The sequence below is a fragment of the Nomascus leucogenys genome, chromosome 19, assembly GCF_006542625.1.
Source record: "Nomascus leucogenys isolate Asia chromosome 19, Asia_NLE_v1, whole genome shotgun sequence".
In the NCBI taxonomy this organism is placed as follows: Eukaryota; Metazoa; Chordata; class Mammalia; order Primates; family Hylobatidae; genus Nomascus; species Nomascus leucogenys.
Window position 1 is genome coordinate 61,557,504 of NC_044399.1, and position 19,553 is coordinate 61,577,056.

At 51.9% G+C, this 19,553-nt stretch overlaps 1 protein-coding gene across 1 annotated transcript in view; it reads left to right on the plus strand.

Moving 5' to 3' along the window:
- Positions 1–2,052: 2,052 nt before the first annotated feature.
- Positions 2,053–19,553, plus strand: part of ADORA2B (adenosine A2b receptor) — a 28,990-nt gene continuing 11,489 nt past the window's right edge. The window contains exon 1 of the mRNA XM_030799754.1: positions 2,053–2,710. Coding sequence (XP_030655614.1) covers positions 2,376–2,710 — 335 coding nt within the window. The 5' untranslated portion in view covers positions 2,053–2,375. The remainder of the gene's footprint in view (positions 2,711–19,553) is intronic.

Below are 19,553 nucleotides of genomic sequence, written 5' to 3' on the forward strand. Positions count from 1 at the left end.
GGCACCCCTGGGCAAACTCCTAACAACTGCCCCACTGCAAAGCCTCCCTCACTCTATAAAAGCCACTACCCCAGGAAGCCTCCTCTAACCCTTTCCCCTCTGCCACTCGAAGGAAGTGCTATTGGACAAGCTGCATGATCTCTCTGGCCTTGTGTGTGGCAGCAGAAGTTTGTGTCAACTGCTATGGGAACGTAGCTGGTGGAGCAGGTGATTCCAGAACTCAGGTGACCAGGACATGGAATGTGTGGGCTTGCCAATATTTTGATATATAAATCAAGTGTTTTCATTATGGAAGTAACAAAACCTCAAGGGAAATAAAGAAAAAAAAATCCCTATAATCATCCCACCCAGCTAGGAGGTCTACTTTGTGTGCTTTTGACATTTTGCTGTCCTCGTTGGTACAAGGGCAGATGTTACTGTTTATGCCTGTGGAGGGCTGAGGGGTTTTTCTTCTTCTTGTTTTTTTAGAGACAGGGTCTCCCTCTGTTGCCCAGCCTGGATGGAATGCAGTGGCATGATCCCAGCTCACTGCAGCCTCGAACCCGTGGCCTCAAAGGATCCTCCTGCCTCAGCCTCCCAAGTAGCTGGGACTACAGGCACCTGCCACCATGCCTGGCTGATTTATTTTTTGTTTGTGTGTTTAGAGATGGGGTCTCCCTACATTGGCCAGGCTGGTCTTGAACTCCTGGCCTCAAATGTTCCTCCTGCCTTGGCCTCCCAAAGTTTTGGGATTATAGGCATGAGCCATGTTGTTGTTGTTGTTACAGCTACATTGAGATATAATTTATGTGCCACACAATGCTTCCCTTTCAAGTGTACAGTTCAGTGGCTTTGGGGTATATCCACAGAACCGTACGACCATCACCACATCGAGAAAATTTTTATCACCCTAAAAAATCCTTTACCTTTTAGCAGTCACCCCATGTTTTGTTTTTTGCTTAACATGATTTTACAAGCATCTTTTCCTGTTGCTGGAAAATATCCTTACCCATCCTCTTTGGTGACTGTCAGCAAAGGCTTTCGGGTGGTGAAATAGCGTGACCAGGAGTGCTCTAGAACAATGGTGTTGGTAAGGGCTGCAGAAGCTGAGGACCCACAGGCAGAGAGGGAGCGATGGTAGAAGCAGGTGGTGAGGAGGGACTCAGGGCAGGACTTTGGGGGTAGAAGGAAGCAAGGCTGTGGAAGCAGAACCAGCAGCACTGCTGATCATTGGGACGTGTAGAAAGGCAGAGGCTCATGGTGTCAGCAAACTTCCTAGGGTGGGTGAGGTTGCCAGGTCAATAAAGAACAGGATCCCAGGAAAAGGCGGCAGCACAGGTTTGGGGAGAGTTAGCGATGAGCTTGGTTTTGGACTTGTTGGATTTGGGGGCGCCAGCGTCTCTCCTGGCGAGAGTCGGCAGTGGGATGTTAGGATCTGGCCCTCAGGAGGCCAGTAGGGCTGAAGCAAGAGATTTGGGAGGTAAGGGTGTGACGGCCACGTGGGAGGCCTCGGGAGCCTGTGCTGATCCAGGGTGAGTGTGAAGGAAAGAAAAAAGAGGGCCCGGGGAACACTGGTATTTTCGGGCGGTGGACGAGGATGGGACGGCCACGAGCTTGTCTTAAGGTAGAAGGCAGAGCAGGGCCGTAGGGGCAGTGGCTCGGGGTGGAGGGGGCGCAGAGGTGCGGGCAAGGGTGGAGAACAGCGCTGAGCAGCGCAGGGAGGCGGCCGGGACTGCAGCCCCCGAGGGCTCCTTGCAGACCGGCTCAGCGGCCTGGGGCAGCTCGGGTGGTGCTGCGCTGCCCGAGACTGCTTCATGAGCGGGGACTGCGGCCTTGGCTCACTGCCTGCCCGGCAGCACCCCGTCCAGTCGGCCTACCAGGGGTGCGCAGGCTTAGCATGGAGTGAGCTCGCCCCTCCCAGGGGTGCGCGGCCCTGGGGGATCCTTTCGCGGCGGCTCCTGGGACCGGCAGGCGCCCGGGGCAGAGCCCGGCCCCATCCCACGAGCCGCCCGGACTGGATGGCAGTGCGAGCGCTGGGACACAGTCTCCAAGCTCGAGCGTGACGGGAAGTTGGGGCAATTTGTTAGTTAAACGCCGCCACCAAGACGCGGCGCGGCGCCTGGACTGGAGGGGCCCCGTATGGGCGCGAACTTTGGGCTCGGGCGAGTGGGTGGTGCTCCGCCCAACCCGAGACGGACGGGCGCGCCGGCCAATGGGTGCCGCCTCTTGGCCGCGGGGGGCCCCGACCCGTGGGTCCCGGCCCCCAGCGCCCCAGCCCCGAGGCTCAGAAGCGGCCGGCGGAGGCGCGGTCCGGGCGCTACGGCCCTGCCCGGCGGGGCTCACGCGGCTCCGGCGCGCCTCCGGTAGGGGACGCCCGGGGACCGGCCGGCACGGCAATGCTGCTGGAGACACAGGACGCGCTGTACGTGGCGCTGGAACTGGTCATCGCCGCGCTGTCGGTGGTGGGCAACGTGCTGGTGTGCGCCGCGGTGGGCACGGCGAACACGCTGCAGACGCCTACAAACTACTTCCTGGTGTCCCTGGCTGCGGCCGACGTGGCCGTGGGGCTCTTCGCCATCCCCTTTGCCATCACCATCAGCCTGGGCTTCTGCACTGACTTCTACGGCTGCCTCTTCCTCGCCTGCTTCGTGCTGGTGCTCACGCAGAGCTCCATCTTCAGCCTTCTGGCCGTGGCAGTGGACAGGTACCTGGCCGTCTGTGTTCCTCTCAGGTGAGGCGCTCGGCGTCCCCCGACCTCGTGGCCCCGTAGGAGCTCCGAAATGGGTCGTCCTCTCCAGGTCGGGGTTCCTCTCTGGGGACCCCAGACGGGCCAGGCTGGGGGCGCGCCGGGGGTTTGGAGGTCTGGTTCCCAGCCTAGCCACTTCTCCCCGCTAGACTAGTGCGCCCGGGCACCCAAGACGTCCCGGATGCGCATCCCTCTAAGGAGATCTGCGTAAGGACAGCTGTAGGGGGTCAGGGGAGTGCGGCTCCCGGCGCCCGGCGAGGCGCCCTGGAAACCCTGGGGAAAGCGTCGCCCCCGTGGGCGGGTGGAGGCCCGGGCGCGGGAGTTTTGGTGATCACATCTCCACTCCTGCTGCGAAGGCCGTTCCTAACACTCGCCCAAAGCGGCCGCCCCAGAGTAGGGCCCCGGGTCCAGAGTTGTGGCCAGACGCAGTCCCGTGAGTTCTGCGGCTCCCGGAGGCCCGGGAGGTTCCCACCAAGGGCAAGGCAACTTTGGACGCTGGGCATTCGCACCGTCAGGATGGACAAGCATGAGCCAGCTTCAGAATGTGCCTGCAGCGGAGAGGCGGCCCGGCCCATCCCAGGGGAAGGCGCCCGAGGGGAAGGTGTCCGTTAACTTTGGGGAACGCTAGGGACACTTGTTCCTGCGTGTTTAATGGTGACTCACATTACCTCTATATACTTTTAAAAGGAGTTACAATGCTTCCTAGTGTCTGGCAAACGGCCTTACAGCCTCCCTGCCCTTTTGTAACCGTTTTATCTCCTGCTGCCCTGTCGGGAGCAGGCTGAGAAGTGCAGAAAATGGTGGCGAACTTACCTGTCCACTCTTTCTCCCACACTGAGAAAATCTAGGATTCAGGGGATGGAGTCAGCCAGCGACCAGAGTGGATTCCCAGTTGGAGCTGATGACTTCAACATTGAGAGTTTGTTGAAAGTATTTACTCTCTGTCTTTGGTGCCTGGGCCACTTGGGCATTTCTGAGGAGAGCTTGAGATCTCTTTAAATTTGGAGCTGAGACAGGGAAACTAAATCACAGAGTAGGAAGGAAGGGAAGGAAGTCATTTATTGGGTGCCAACACTGTGCAGACAGTTTATAATAAACATGTCCCCAGCAGTCCTTGGAGTAGTACCAGAGGACAGGTGCTGTAACCTGCATCTTGTGGAGGAGGGGTGGTGGCTCAGGGAGGTTGGAGGCTTGCCCAGGATGGTGTATCAGGGATGGGTGTCAGAGCTGGGGCTTGAACTCACAGCTGGCACCGTGTCCCCACCCATGCCATCAGGCCACCCTGCAAGGCCATGTATGGCACCGTGTTTGGGAGTCAGGGAGAAAAGTGCCCTGCTGTTTCGGGAGGAGGAGCCTGCCTGCAGTAAACTGGTGGTTGTAGGGGAATGTGTTTGTGGGAATGGAGTGGGAGAATGCTCCCAGAGACCATTTGAGTAGGCAGATGTGTTGGGCCTGGTCCTTGTGGGTTGTGTCGTGGGTCCCAGCAGGAACAGGAACCTCCTGCTTGGGAGGGCTGTGAGCCTTATGTGGGTGTCTGGCCGCTCCATGTGCTGCTGCCCGTGCTGTTGGACCAGGAGGCCTCATGTCTCCCATCAGGTGTGACATCCCAGGGATTTCCAAGGCTTAGGGAGGACAGCAGTTTCTTCTCTCTCTTCTGGATCCCTTCCCTGCCTTTTGGTGTCATCGTTGTTACCTGATGGCGTTTTGGATGTTTTGCATCCAGCAGAGCAGTCACAAGCCCCAGCCTAAGTTGTCCATCTAATAGAAACCCTTTGGACTTGCCCTGGCAGAGACCAGAGACCCAGAGAGGAGTTAGTGGAACAATCTCCCAGGCCACAGGGAGCAGGAAGTTCCATGAAAGTTTAAATCTGTTCCTTCTTGCCCTGGTTTGTGCTGGGTGGGGTCTTGAAAAAAATGGGTGTGGGTGTGTTAAGGGGAAAGTGCTGTGAATCACAGGCCCTAAACTTCTTTGCATTGCCAAGGGCAGGAGGGGAGAACACTGAGGCTCGCCCCATCCTGCCTTCCTGGCCCGTCCACAGAGCTTGGAGGTCTGGAAGAGGTGCACAGGCAGTCCCCAGCTCCCTGCCCCAGAGGTAGTCGTCTGACCTGGCCACAGCACCACCCCAACCCTGGTGGGTGGGAGAGGTGTATTGGGGCCCCCAGGGCTTCCCTCTCGGGGGCTGGTGCCTGGGGCAGGCCTTCCCTCAGCTGGCCTAGCAGTTCATGGCCCCTTGGGAGGAGGTTAAAATACAGATTACAGGGCCCCACCTGGTTGTACTGAATCAGAATCTCTGGAGTGGGGTGTCGAGGGGATTCCAGCAGTGGGATCTTTAACCAGGGACATCTGGTTCCAGCGATCTGAGAACCCTCCTAGAGTCAGGGCCTGAAGCTTTCCTCACTTGACTGACACAGGCTGGGTGCAGGGCGCCCCAAACACTGACTTGGCCCTGAGGCCTTTCTGGGGTTGTGGAACTCCAGGTGAGAGTAAAGTCGGAAGTGCCCTGTTTGGGAGGAGGTGTCTCCCCTTTGAAGCCAACCAATAAGGAGGGTGAGGTGCAGGGAGTGAGGTCTGAAGGCTTAGGCAAGGACAGTCCTGGGACCTACCCCCAGTTCCTCCTGGTTCACGGGCTCCAAGTTTGAGGCCTGTGGCTGCAGAGACCACAGCCCGCACCTCCCACCGCATTGCCAAGGTGTTTACTGATGTGACAGATGACAGTGTAGAAGGGAGGGGAGCCCGGAGGGAATGCCAGGGACAAATATGACGCCCTTGGCCTGGAAGGGAAAAGGAATGTCTGCTCGCACCAGGCACTGCCCTTTGCCTTCAGGACAGGGCTGGCCACAAACAGAAGTCCATTGCCTCTGGTTCAAGTCCATAGACAGTTCCTGATGTTGGGGCCTGGCGGGGGGGCGGGGGGGGGGGGGTCCAGTCCCAGTGGTGCCGTCGGGATTGGGCGTGCAGCTCCTAGGCGGGGGGAGGTGGGCGTGTACAGGCAGGAGGGTGTGGGCCCTGCCCAAAGCTGCTCCCAGCTCTCACTTCACCCTCAGGCAGGAGCACTTCCTCCTCCCTGCTTGAATCCTGTTCCTTTCATGCCACACCCACTGTGGGGGCCTTCCCTGCTCGTAGACTCAGTTTCCCTGGCCCTGTGGCATTGAGTCTCTGGCAGGGCTGAGGCCAGCTGTTTTCCTAGTGGAGCTGAAAGAGGGTGGATCCGGGAGGGTTTAGTTGGCCAGATGGGTCCAGCGCCGTGTGTCTGACCTGTCCCTGGACCCTGCCCAGTCACCCTCCCTGCTCTTGCCACATTGAGGCTTTTCTCTGCGCCTCACGTATCTGGTCTTTGAGGTAGGGATTAAAGACCTCCTAGCAAGACTTTGTGCCTTGAATGAAAATGTGGCCTCCACTTAGGGTGGGAGTTGGCAGGGGGTTCTGAATGTTTTTCAAAACTTAAAAACATTGAGCTATAGGGCCGGGCACAGTGGCTCACGCCTGTAATCCCAGCACTTTGGGAGGCTGAGGAGGGTGGATCACCTGAGGTCAGGAGCTTGAGACCAGCCTGGCCAACATGGTGAAACGCTGTCTGTACTAAAAATATAAAAATTAGCCGGGTGTGGTGGTGGGTGCCTGTAATCCCAGCTACCTGAGAGGCTGAGGCAGGAGAATCGCTTGAACCCTGGAGGCAGAGGTTGCAGTGAGCCAAGATCACGCAATTGCATTCCGACCTGGGCAACAAGAGCGAAACTCTGCCTCAAAAAAAAAAAAAAAAAAAATTGAGCTATAGTCTAGGCGCAGTGGTTCAGGCCTGTAACCCCAGCGCTTTGGGAGGCCAAGGCGAACAGATCAGTTGAGGCTAGGAGTTTGAGACCAGCCTGGCCAACATGGCGAAATCCCGTCTCTACTAAAAATACAAAAATTGGCTGGGTGTGGTGGCTCACACTTGTAATCCCAGCTACTCGGGAGGCTGAGGCAGGAGAATTGCGTGAACCCAGGAGGCAGAGGTTGCCGTGAGCCAAGATCACACCGCTACACTCCAGCCTGGGCAACAGAGTGAGACCATGTCTCACACACACACACACACACACACACACACACACACACACACAAAATTGAGCTATAATTCCCGTCCCATAAAATTCACTGGTAATGTTTGAAATACAGCTTGGCAGAGGCTGGATACAGTGACTCACACCCGTAATCCCAGCATTTTGGGAGGCCGAGGCAGGTGGATCACCTGAGGTCAGAGTTTGAGACCAGCCTGGCCAACATGATGAAACACTGTCTGTACTAAAAATACAAAAATTAGCCGGGCGTGGTGGCACGCACCTGTAATCCCAGTTACTCAGGAGGCTGAGGCGGGAGAATTGCTTGAACCCGGGAGGTAGAGGTTGCAGTGAGCCCCAGCCTGGGTGACAAGAGCAAAACTCCATCTCAAAAAAAATAAAAAAGCTCAGCAGGAAGATTTCCTGCTCTGGGTCGTATCCTCCAGCTTTCCCAAGAGCTCCCTCCTTGGGTTCACCCTTCTTCTGCATCAGTGTTATCTTTCTCTTCCAGATCATTCCCGTGGGAATGGGTTGGATGATGGCCTCCTACAAAACGTATGTCCATATTTTAATTCCCAGAACCTCTGACTGTTCCCTTATATGGCCAAAACGAAAAACAACCAACCAAAACCCCACAAATACTGCTTTCTGTGGATCTTGAGAGAAGGAGCTTATTTGGATTATCTGGGTGGCCACTTAATGCAGTTGCACTCTTAGAAGATAAATCTGCAGAGAAGGTCATGTGAAGGTGGAGGCCACAGCCAAGGAATGAAGGATGGCCACCAGAAGCTGGAAGAGGCAACGATCCTCCTTTGGAACCTCTGGCAGGAGCGTGGCCCACACCTGGAAGTCAGCCTTCTGGCCCTGCTTGTTTTAAGCCACTAGGTTTTTGGGGCTTTGTCAGAGCAGCACCAGGAAGCCACCTATCAGTAAACGAATATACCCCTAGATCAACGCTCCTTCACTTCCTCATCCATTCCTTTGCCTCCCCCCTGGCAAACTCCGCCACTTGTTACCAGGATGCCACTGAATTCTCCTGTCAGGTCACCCATGCGCCATCCCTCTTTTGGCAGAATCGAACAGTCACTTCTCGGACCTCATTGAACATGTTCTCTCAGCAGCTCCTGGTGGGCACTGTGGGCCCCCAGCTGGACTCCTGCTCCCCTGTAACCACTCCACACAGCAGCCAGACGGGATGACTTAAAACCTAAGCCACATCATACTGTTCCCCTGCTTACCACGCTGCAGAGACACAGAGGGTGAAATCCCTATGCCCTACCCTAGCCTGAGGCCGTGCATGGTCGGCCTTCACCCCCCATTCTTGCTCACCACGGCCAAGTTCTTTTCCCACCCATGGTCTTTCACCCCGTTCCTCACTTCACCCACCTGGAGAGGCTTCTCAGCCACTGCATTGGTTTACCACCATCTGTAGTTATCCCATTAAACCATGTCCTTACTTAGATTCTCTCTGCACCCAGTGCGCTAGCCTTATGGGCAGGGGCCTTGTCTTACACCCCAGGATGCAGCGTGATGCTGTCACAGACTAGGAAAGCACATTGTGGATGAATGCATGAGTGACTGGGTGAAAAGGGCACGTGTCAGGCTACGTCATGCCCAGGGAACAGCTGGACAGGTGGGAAGGGAGGGTCCGAGACAGCAGATGTACAGTGAGGGTCCAAGGGCTTTGTGAAATGCCAGAAGAGGAACTGCCCCCACAAGTTCTAATGATCAGAAGGCAGGAAAACCGTCTTCTGAAAACGTCTCTCATGGGCCTAAGGGACAAAAGGGTGGAGAGGAGTGCGGAGGTGTCCGGGGACTGCCAGGCAGCCAGGAGGGGCTGTGGGCCAGAGGGCCAGGCTGAGGCCAGGGGCTGCAGATGTGCGGGACATGGCCCATGGGCCCTGGCTCCTGGTCCCATGCAGAGGCCAGGACCCACCCTGTTACCTGCATCAGGGCATCACCCAAGCCTGAGTGTTACTTTGCTGTCATTTATCCTCCATTGTTAGCACACAGTCCTCCCAACTCCACTTCCCAGGCCATGTAGCAACCTTAAAACCAGTAGTTGCTGTTTATAATCCTGCTGGGGCCTCCAGCTGAGATAAGGGGCTGGTTTCTGGCATGTTGGTTCCAGGGGACACACACATGCCTAGGCAGGGGCCAAGGTCTGGTTTGGTCAGTGAGGCCCTCAAATGTGTCTTGGAACCAGGTCAGAACTGGGGTAATTCAATCCAGAGGATACCTGAAGGCCCTCTCCCCTCGGGGAGGGTAGAGTCAGCCTGACCTGGCTGGATGGTCATCAGGAGCACATGGGAACTGGAGGACAGGGGAGATGGAGGTGGACTTGGTGTGCGTGGGGGTGCTGTGGACAGGTTCCCTCTGAAGGAGGCCGGGAAGGAGGGCCCGCTCAAGCCACCTTGGGCCCTGCCCTGAGACCGGAGCCTGGAGCTGCTCCCAGAGGGCAGAGGCCTCCTCTCCAGACCAGGCACAGTCTGCAGCAGCTCTGCATGCCTGGAGGTGGCCAGGTGCCCTGGAGCAGCACAGCCAGGGAAACACCGCCTGGCCTCATGCTGTGGACATTTCCACTGAATTCTGAAAAGGATAGTGGCCTTTGGTTGTCTGGAGAAGAGGATAAATGAAAACAAAGTCAACATTTTCCCACTACAGATCACCTGGCTCCTTTCTCAGTGACCACGTGCAGGGCAGGACCCAATCCCTGTATCTCACTCTTCTCATTTGTCAGTTTATTATCACAGCATGGGTGTACCCTGCAGGGACAGTTATGGGGAAGTGTCCTCAGCTATTCTGGACATAGAGGTTTTCAGTCTTGTGAATGGCAGCGATTGTTCCCAAGCCGTTTCTGGGTGCCAGGTACCTTATACATCCCTAATCTCCTTTGATCTTTATGACCACCCTATGGGAGCAGATAGAGTTATCTTCACCACCTCACAGATAAGGAGATGGAGGTACAGAGAATTATGTTTAGCCCAGGGTCACATGGAAGCCGGGACTGAGTCAGCCTATCTTCCCAGGAGCCCTTAACCATCATGTGAGCAGCTGGAGGGAAGGACTGCACACCCCAAGGTCACCCCCAAACACCCCCTTGATGAGGGGTCCCTTCTAGTGGTGGATGAATAAGGACACTGGCAAATTGTGATTAGATCCCTTTAATTATTACGTGGACAAAGAAGACTCCAGCTAAATATTCAAATGGGCAAGTGAGGAAAGAAGCTAAGCCCTGGCCAATGTGAATGGAATCTCACAGCATTTGCCTGACAGCTGCGAGGCCCTGTGGATCTCCTCCCACCTGCTCCTTCCTCGGATTGGGGAACTGAGGCCCAACCTTTCCTTTTGCCTCAGATTTATTACTGACTCCAGAATTAGGCTTTAGCCATGGTTATTCTCCCCTAAAGTATTAACTCGATAGGCTCTTGGACTCCGAGGCTAACCAGCCGGAGACAACACCACGGGCAGCGGGAACTCAATAGCAAATAGCAAATGTATCTTCTTGGACAGAATTAAAGTGGAGAACAGCCTGTCCCAGGCACGGGCAGGCAGGCTTCCACTCAGTCTGGGCTGAGGGGCAGCGCCTGCGGAGCTGGGAGTGCAGGGTGCGCAGGAGCAGGGGGACTCCTGAGCTGGCCTGGCACCTTGGGTGCTTCTCACCTTGGAGGTGTGAGTGGGCATGGGATTTGGGCTGTGGTGGGGGACGGGCCAGGGAGCAGGCAGCTCGAGGAGGGCCTTGAGCTTGCTGAGGGTTTTGGATTTTGTCCTGAAGGTGCTGATGAGTCCATGAAGGAGTCGCATTTATTATCTTCTATTTTTTTGAGTTAGAAATCAACCAGTGGGCATAGAAGTAAACAGTCAAAAGTACAAAAGGGCCCAAAAGGGAAAGCAAGAGACACCCACCAGTCCCTCTGCCGGGGGCAGCCCCCAACCCGTTACTCTTGGCATTTGCCCCGAGGAGCGCTCTGGGCTGAGCCCTGGTTTTGTGCTGCCATCTTGAAGCAGAATCTGTTGACTCCCCACTGTGAACCGCCAGGCCCATGGCTCATGCCAGCCTTCTCCCCTATGCCTCACTTGAATTTCTGTTGTGTTTTGATTTTTTTCCTGTGGACATTTCGGCCTGTGTTTCTGTCAAGTGGTGATTGTATCTGCTGACTGTCAAGAAAAACAAGGAAGAGCGTGTCCCCCATTCCTTTCCCAGGTCTGCTCCTGGTTTCTGTGAGCCGCACTGTTACTGTGAGTGTGCTGCCTCTCATGAAGTCTTCCTTTTGAAAGGTAACTCATGCTGCTGTAAAGAAGCTGACACTGCACAGGGGGAAGCTGTGGAGTTGTCCCCTCTCTCGGATCTCTGCTTTCCTACTTTGCCTGTCAGAGGCAGCCACTATTTCTCATGGCTTCCTCTGCACAGATGGTATATTGAACATATTTGCATCATACCATGACTTTTATGCTGTTAAGGTTTATACCATTTACATTTCTTTTTTTTTTTTTTTTTTGAGACGGAGTCTCACTCTGTCGCCCAGGCTGGAGTGCAATGGTGCAATCTCAGCTCACTGTAACCTCAGCCTCCCGGGTTCAAGCAATTCTCTGCCTCAGCCTCCTGAGTAGCTGGGATTACAGGTGCCCACCACCACGCCTGGCTAATTTTTTTTTTTTTTTTTTTTTTTTTGTATTTTTAGTAGAGAAGGGGTTTCACCATGTTAGCCAGGATGGTCTCAATCTCCTGACCTCGTGATCTGCCCGCCTCGGCCTCCCAGAGTGCTGGGATTACAGGTGTGAGCCGCTGCGCCCAGCCACGCCTGGCTAATTTTTTTGTATTTTTAGTAGAGACGGGGTTTCCTCATCTTGGCCAGGCTGGTCTTGAACTCCTGACCTCGCGATCCACCCACCTTGGCCTCCCAAAGTGCTGGGATTACAGGCGTGAGCCACTGCACCCGGCCTATACCATTTACATTTTATTCTATGAAAACATTTCCTGAACTTTACGTAGAGAGTTTCTGGAAACTGAGAAAGAGCACTTACAATGGTGGTTCACTTGCATCTGTCGTGTTCACCCTGGGATGGAACAGTCCGAGTGGAGTAGGGAATACAGGCCTGCCCATGTGCCCATGCTTCTCAAGGAGGCGCTTCTCATGTCCAGGTCAAGTGGATCCTTATTTTAATTTATTTTATTTTAATTTAATTTTATTTATTTTATTTTATTTTATTTTATTTTAATTTTATTTATTTTATTTTATTTTATTTTTTGAGATGGAGCCTCACTGCAGTGCCCAGGCTGGAGTGCAGTGGCACGATCTCACCTCACTGCAACCTCTGATTCCCAGGTTCAAGCAATTCTCCTGCCTCAGCCTCCCGAGTAGCTGGGATTACAGGCACATGCCACCATGCCTGGCTAATTTTTGTATTTTTAGTACAGACGGGGTTTCACCATATTGGGCAGGCTGGTCTCGAACTCCTGACCTCAGGTGATCCACCTGCCTCGGTCTCCCAAAGTGCTGGGATTACAGGCGTCAGCCACTGCGCCAGGCCAGGATCCTACTTTTAGATGCCATCCATTACTCAGACATTACTCAAAATTATGTCACGTTTTAGCCTGCTTCAGGTTTACCATCTGGAAATTAGAAAGTTAAAGGAGGAAGCATGGCTTCCCACATCCTCATGGTCACCCAGCTTCTTAATCACCCTCATGCTGAGCCTCCTCACCCCCTTGCTAGGTGTGCCACACAGCTGCTAGGGCTTCCTTTACTATGCCCTTGGAGTGGTTCCAGCATTTCCTGCATTCCATGTTCTCTTTCCTCTTTCTAGGATTTCATATTTGTTAGACACGGGGATAAACTTTCTGGGTTCTTATATGCCAAAAATGGTTTTTTTTGGCCTGGTGCAATGGCTCACACCTGTAATCCCAGCCCTTTGGGAGGCTGAGGCAGGAGGATCGCTTGAGCCCAGGAGGTTGAGGCTGCAGTGAGCTGTGTTCACACCACTGCACTCCAGCCTGGGCAACAGAGTGAGACCCTGTCTCAAAAAATTTTTTTATTTCTCACATATGATTGGTTGGTTGATAGATTGTGGTTCGGAAGTGTTTTCCCTTAGATGTCTGAAGGGGTTGCTGTAACACCCGGTGTTGCTCACAAAGTCTGGTGTGTAATGATTCTTACCTGTAACTTGTATCTCTGCTCTGGGAACCTTTGGGATCATTTGTTTTTCCTTGGTGTTCTGAAATTTCGTGAGGCTGGGTCTAAATGGTAACTCTTAGTTTTTCTTTTTCATTGAGGATGGCACTAGTAGGTAGGTGAACCTTGCCAATTTGAAGACTTAGGTCTGTCTTCAGCTCTGAAATTTTCAAAGAATACAGTTGACCCTTGAACAATTTGGGTTTGAACTGCGCGGGTTCACTTAAAATGGATTTTTTTTCAACCAAACGCAGATTGAAAATACAGTATTTGCAGGATGTGAACCCGAGTATACAGAGGGCCAACTTTTCCTGTAGTGGGGCTCCTGGGGCCAACTTCAGGATTTGATTACATATGGATTTTGGAGTACTTGGGTGCCCTGGGACAAATCCCCTGTGTATACCAAGTGAAAACTGTATTTTTTAAATTCTTTCTCTCCATTTCCTCTGTTCTTTCCTCTGGGATTCTTTTTTTTTTTTTTGAGACAGAGTCTCGCTTGTTGGCCAGGCTGGAGTGCAGTGGCACGATCTGGGCTCACTGCAACCTCCATCTCCCGGGCTCAGGCGATTCTCCTGCCTCACCCTCCCGAGTAGCTGGGACTACAGGCATGTACCACCACGTCTGGCTATATTTTGTATTTTTTAGTAGAGACAGGGCTGGTCTTGAACTCGTGACCTCAGGTGATCCACCCACCTTGGCCTCCCAAAGTTCTGGGACTACAGGCGTGAGCCACCGCACCTGGCCGCCTCTGGGATTCTTTTTTTTTTTTTTTTTGAGATGGAGTCTTGTTCTGTTACACAGGCTGGAGTGCAGTGGCACGATCTTGGCTCACTGCAACTTTCACCTCCCGGGTTCAAGTGATTCTCCTGCCTCAGCCTCTCGAGTAGCTGGGATTACAGGCGTGCACCACCACACCTGGCTAATTTTTATATTTTTGGTAGAGACGGGGTTTCACCATGTTGACCAGGCTGGTCTCGAACTCCTGACCTCAAGCGATCTGCCCACCTTGGCCTCCCTAAGTGCTGGGATTACAGGCGTCAGCCACACCTCTGGGATTCTTAATAGGCAGATGGGGACGTTCCCTCCTTTCCTGATCGCTGTTCTCTGACAGTTCCCAGTGCTTTCTCATTCTCTGAAAGAGTTTCTTGACTTTTTTTCCTTTGTTCTTCTATTTTTTAATAGAATTTTAGCATTCATATGTTTACTTTTGATGAGGACTAAAGGATTTTAAATTGACTTTGAAAAACATTTTTTAGATTCACATGGTTGAGATTCCTCGTGTGGCACAGAGTGTACATAACCTAAACTATTCCCCTCCCCCACCCTTTATCACTAGGTCTCTAGCTGCAGCTTGGGGAGAGTGTGGGAGGGAGAGGGGATCAATGCCACAGTTCCCAAAGGTTGCCCATAGGCTGTCTTCCTCTTGATATCTGTTCTTTTCTTAATCCCATTCTGATCCCTGCTGTTTGCTAGACTGGAGCCTCTCATCCTGGCCTTCCATGTTTCCAATTTAGGGCTCCATGATTCATGCTGATGATCCTGTCCACCTTCTCCACCTTCTGTTTTTAGAAACTCATAAAAATCTCCGGTTTGCTGATATCACCCTCTACTTCTTTTTTTAAGATGATTATGTGTGTCTTTTTTTTTTTTTTTTTTTTTCTGGAGACAGTTTTGCTCTTACTGCCCAGGCTGGAGTGCAGTGGTGCAGTCTTGGCTCACTGCAACCTCTGCCTCCTGGGTTCAAGCGATTCTCTTGCCTCAGCCTCCCGAGTAGCTGGGATTACGGGCACATGCCACCACCACGCCCAGCTGATTTTTGTGTTTTTGGTAGAGACGGGGTTTCACCATGCTGGTCAGGCTGGTCTCAAACTCCTGACCTCAGGTGATCCACTCGCCTCAGCCTCCCAAAGTGCTGGGATTACAGGCATGAGCCACCGCACCCGGCCTGTGTGTCTTTACTGTCATTAAAATGTGATTTTGTGAGGAGTGATAATTAGGTGGAACTTGGAATGCCAAGGTAGGATTTTAATCCAGAGTTTGATATGGTCAGGTTTGCATTTTAAAAGTCACTGGTGGACAGCTGAAGGAAGGAATGGGCGGGACAAGATCATATAGGGTTAGCCACTTGGCATCCAGGTGAGAAGGAAAAAAGCATGACCAGGGCAGAGGCCATGGAGATGGCAGCAGACTCTACAGATATTGGAGACTCGTAGAACCACAGTTTCTGCACCAGAGAAGGCTGATGTTTGATGCCAGCCATGGAGTTCAGCAGTCTGGAGCAGAGGAGCCACAGGTAAAATCATATAGGAAAGAGTCCTGAGAACCGCAGATGGGCCCTGGAGCCACAGTCAGTGAGTGACACCTAGAAATGTGAGTAGTTAGGGCCAGGCTGAGTGGAATTGATGTGCGTGAGATCTGCCATTGTGGAGCAGTAATGAGTCAGCGTGAGTGACTGGCAAGCGGATCTGATTGATAGCACATAGTCTTGTGCTTCTGGCTGGAAGACAGGGCACACGGGACAGGTTCAAGAGGACTTGGTGACTCAGTTGGATGTGGACATGAAGGAGAGGGAAGACTCCAGGATGATTCCCAGATTTCCGGTCGCCTGGGTGATGCCATCTTGAAGATGGGGGCTTTGGGAAGGTGTTGCCTAGGTTGTGTTTAAGGTGCCTGCAGGTTGAGAGATGCAGTAGTGGTCGAGTCTTGGGGAGTCTGGGGCTGCTAGTTCTTCCAGCTAGCTCTGGACCCAACTCCTCCTGCTCTATGGGAGCCCTGCACAGCAGCCTCTTCCCTTCCCCATTTAAATGTGTTCAAACTCCTCCCACCCGTCTCCGCCCAACCTTCTTTGGTGTGCCACCTGTTTTGTGCCAGTCCCGCCACCTGCAGACTTCCCAAAGCAGCTTTCTGTCTATGACATCCCGATTTCCACTGCGGATTTTAGCACCACTGCTGAGTGTTTTGTTTTTGTTTTTGTTTTTAAACGTAGAGAACTACAAAGCTTTATTGAACGACATTGTAGAACCAGGACCTGTTAGGTACACTTTTTTTTTTTTTTTTTTTTTTGAGGTGGAGTTTCACTCTTGTTGCCCAGGCTGGCGTACAATGGTGCGATCTTGGTCACCACAACCTCCGCCTCCCAGGTTCAAGCAATTCTCCTGCCTCAGCCTCCCGAGTAGTTGGGAATACAGGCATGCGCCACTACACCCGGCTAATTTTGTATTTTTAGTAGAGACAGGGTTTCTCCATGTTGGTCAGGCTGGTCTCTCAAACTCCCAACCTCAGGTGATCCACCCACCTCGGCCTTCCAAAGTGCTGGGATTGCAGGCATGAGCCACCACGCCCGGCCCAGGTACACTTCTTAAACCCTCCCTCCATTCACTTCTCTTTGGCCCCATCTCCACGTCTGCCCCATTCCAGGGCACCACTCTCCTATCTGGTCTCTCCCCATCCATCCTTGTTCTTTTAGCCCATTCTTCACATAGCTGCAATCTTTCTGAAATGAACCCCTGCGTGCACCTCCTTCCTTTACCCAGTGCTCCCAGTGCCTTAGGATGACATCCCAGATGTCTCCCTTGCCCCTACTCCCCACCTGGTCTGGGGCCTACGTCTGCTTCTGGCCTCATCCCTGCCCTCTCTTTCCTTCATTTCTCTGCCCTGACTTCTCAGGACCCCTCTCAATTCCTGAGACTTCCAGAGCTCAGGCCTTTGCGCATACGTTTCCCTCTGCCTGCGGTGACTTTCTCTCTACGTCTTTGCCTGCTGATTCTTCCTCATTTTATCTGTGCCCCTTAAAATGACACTCCCTCTGGGAGTCACACAGGGTTCTGTTGCAGCTCTCTGCATACTTGCAGCTATTTTCTTAATTATTTGTAATTTGTTCAAGGTTTGCCATCCTTTCTCTGTTATGAGCAGGGCACATGTCTGTTGCTTTCTCATTATCCCCTGTGTGTTGTCCAGTCACTGGCTTGGCTTGTGACATATTTAAGAGTTGGCAGTATGCATGTGCATGCAAATGTATGAACATGTGTCTCTGTGTGTGTATACTCGGGGGTGGGATTAGCTCTGAACCGATGAGCTTGTTGCCTAAAGATAAGAATCCCACGTCGTGTGTCCTGAGAGGAGAGATAGGAGAAACTGAAGAGGCAGAAAAGCTAGGCTGGCTTCACTAAAACCAGCAGTGAGACTTTGATGGGGAATGGTTAGCAGCGTTACAGAGGGATAAAATACCTCCTAAATTTGGCATTTTCAGAAGTCATTTAGCAACCTAGTCTTTTAATTGCAGGGACTCTTAAAAAATTACCAAATGAGTACAGCACATATTTGTATCTGACTCATCTAACGAAGTTTGTGGTTTCAGAAATAATGAGTCATTCTGAAATAGTGCATTGTTTCACAACTTTTAAGTTGCACAAGTAATACAGTGCATTACTATATACCTTTCACTTACATTCACAAATTATGAGTAGTTTGCTACATTTGGTTTCTCTCACACACACATACACACACACAATGATCACATTCTGATTTTCTTTTTTTTTTTTTTGAGACAGAGTCTCGCTCTATCCTGACCTCAGGTGATCCACTCATCTTGGCTTCCCAAACTGTTGGGATTACAGGCATGAGCCACCATGCCTAGCCACATTCAGAAATTGTAATAGGTACCACAGTCTATAGTCAGATGTTCCCAGTTATCCCAATCATATCTTTATAGTTGTTCTTTTAAAAAAAATCCAGGTTCTATTAAAAGGTCATGCTTGCATTTAATGTGTTCCTTTAATCTGAAAGAGTTCCTCAGTTTTTTGTTTGTTTTAGTCTTTCAATACATTAACATTTTCATCTGGGTGTGGTGGCTCACACCTGTAATGGGAGGCTGAGCAGGAGGATCATTTGAGGCCAGAAGTTCAAGACCAGCCTGGGCAACACAGTGAGGCCCCATCTTTATGAAAATTAAGAAAATTAGTCAAATGTGGTGGCGCATGCCTGTAGTCCTAGCTATTCAGGAGGCTGAGGTGGGAGGATTGCTTGAGCCCAGGAGTTCAAGGTTACAGTGAGCTATTAGATTGGTGCAAAAGTAATTGCGGTTTTGCCATTAAAAAAGGCACAAATTGGCTGGGCACGGTGGCTCACGCCTGTAATCTCAGCACTTTGGGAGGCCAAGGCAGGCAGAACACGAGGTCAGGAGATCGAGACCATCCTGGCTAACATGGTGAAACCCTGTCTCTACTAAAAATACAAAAAAAAAATTAGCCGGGCATGGTGGCGGGTGCCTGTAGTCCCAGCTACTTGGGAGGCTGAGGCAGGAGAATGGTGTGAGTCCAGGAGACAGAGGTTGCAGTGAGCCGAGATCATGCCACTGCACTCCAGCCTGGGCGACAGAGTAAGACTCCATCTCAGAAAAAAAAAGGCTGAGCACAGTGGCTCATGCCTTTAATCCCAGCACTTTGGGAGGCCAAGGCAGGCGATTCACGAGTTCAGGAGATCGAGACCATCCTGGCTAACACGGTGAAACCCCGTCTCTACTAAAAATACAAAAAATTAGCCAGGCATGGTGGCGAGCGCCTGTAGTCCCAGCTACTCAGGAGGCTGAGGCAGGAGAATGGCGTAAACCTGGGAGATGGAGCTTGCAGTGAGCCAAGATCATGCCACCACGCTCTAGCCTGGGCGACAGAGAGATACTCTTTCAAAAAAAAAAAAAAAAAAAAAAAAAAAAAAAAAAAAAAGGCAAAAGCTGCTATTACTTTTACTTTTGCATCACCCTAATATAATAGTGAGTGTACCACTGCACTTCAGCCTGGGCAACAGAGTGAGGCCTTTTCTCGAGGGGAAAAAAAATTAACATTTTTGAGTTCAGCTGATTTTGCCAAATGTCCCTCAATTTGAGTTTGGTTGTTTCCTTATGGTTACATTCAGGTTAAACCTTTTTGGTAGCAATACTGTCTACATGAGTGATGCTGCATCCTCAGTCAGTCCATCAAGTAAGAAGGACACAATGTCTGTTTCTGCCATTGTTGGTATAAATCTGATCACGTGGTGAAGGTTGTGTCTGCCAGGGTTCTTCACTGTAAGGGTATGTTTTCCCCATTGATGATTCTTGCCTGAATGAGTTATTACTATTGTCTTAGTCCATTCTATGCTGTTATAACAGAATACCACAGACTGCATAATTTATAATGAAAACAAATACATTCTCACAGTTACGAAGGCTGGGAAGTCTGATATTAAGGTGCCAGCATCTGGTGAGGGCCTTCTTGCTGCATCATCCCATGGCAGAAAGTGAGAAGGTAAGAGAGGTGAGTGAGTGAGCAAGCAAGAGAGGGCTGCACTTGCATTTATAACAGACCCACTCTCAAGATAACAAACCCACTCCCATGATAGGGACATTCATTCATTCCTGAGGCCAGAGCCCTCATGACCTGATCGCCTCTTAAAGGTCACACCTCTCAGCACTCATGCATTGCAGATTAAGTTTCTAACATATGAACTTCGGGGGACACATTCAAATCACAGCAACCACAGTGATTATAAAATGGTAATTTTCAGGCCGGGTGCAGTGGCTCATGCCTGCAATCCCAGCACTTTGGGAGGCCAAGGTGGGTGGATCACTTGAGGTCAGGAGTTCA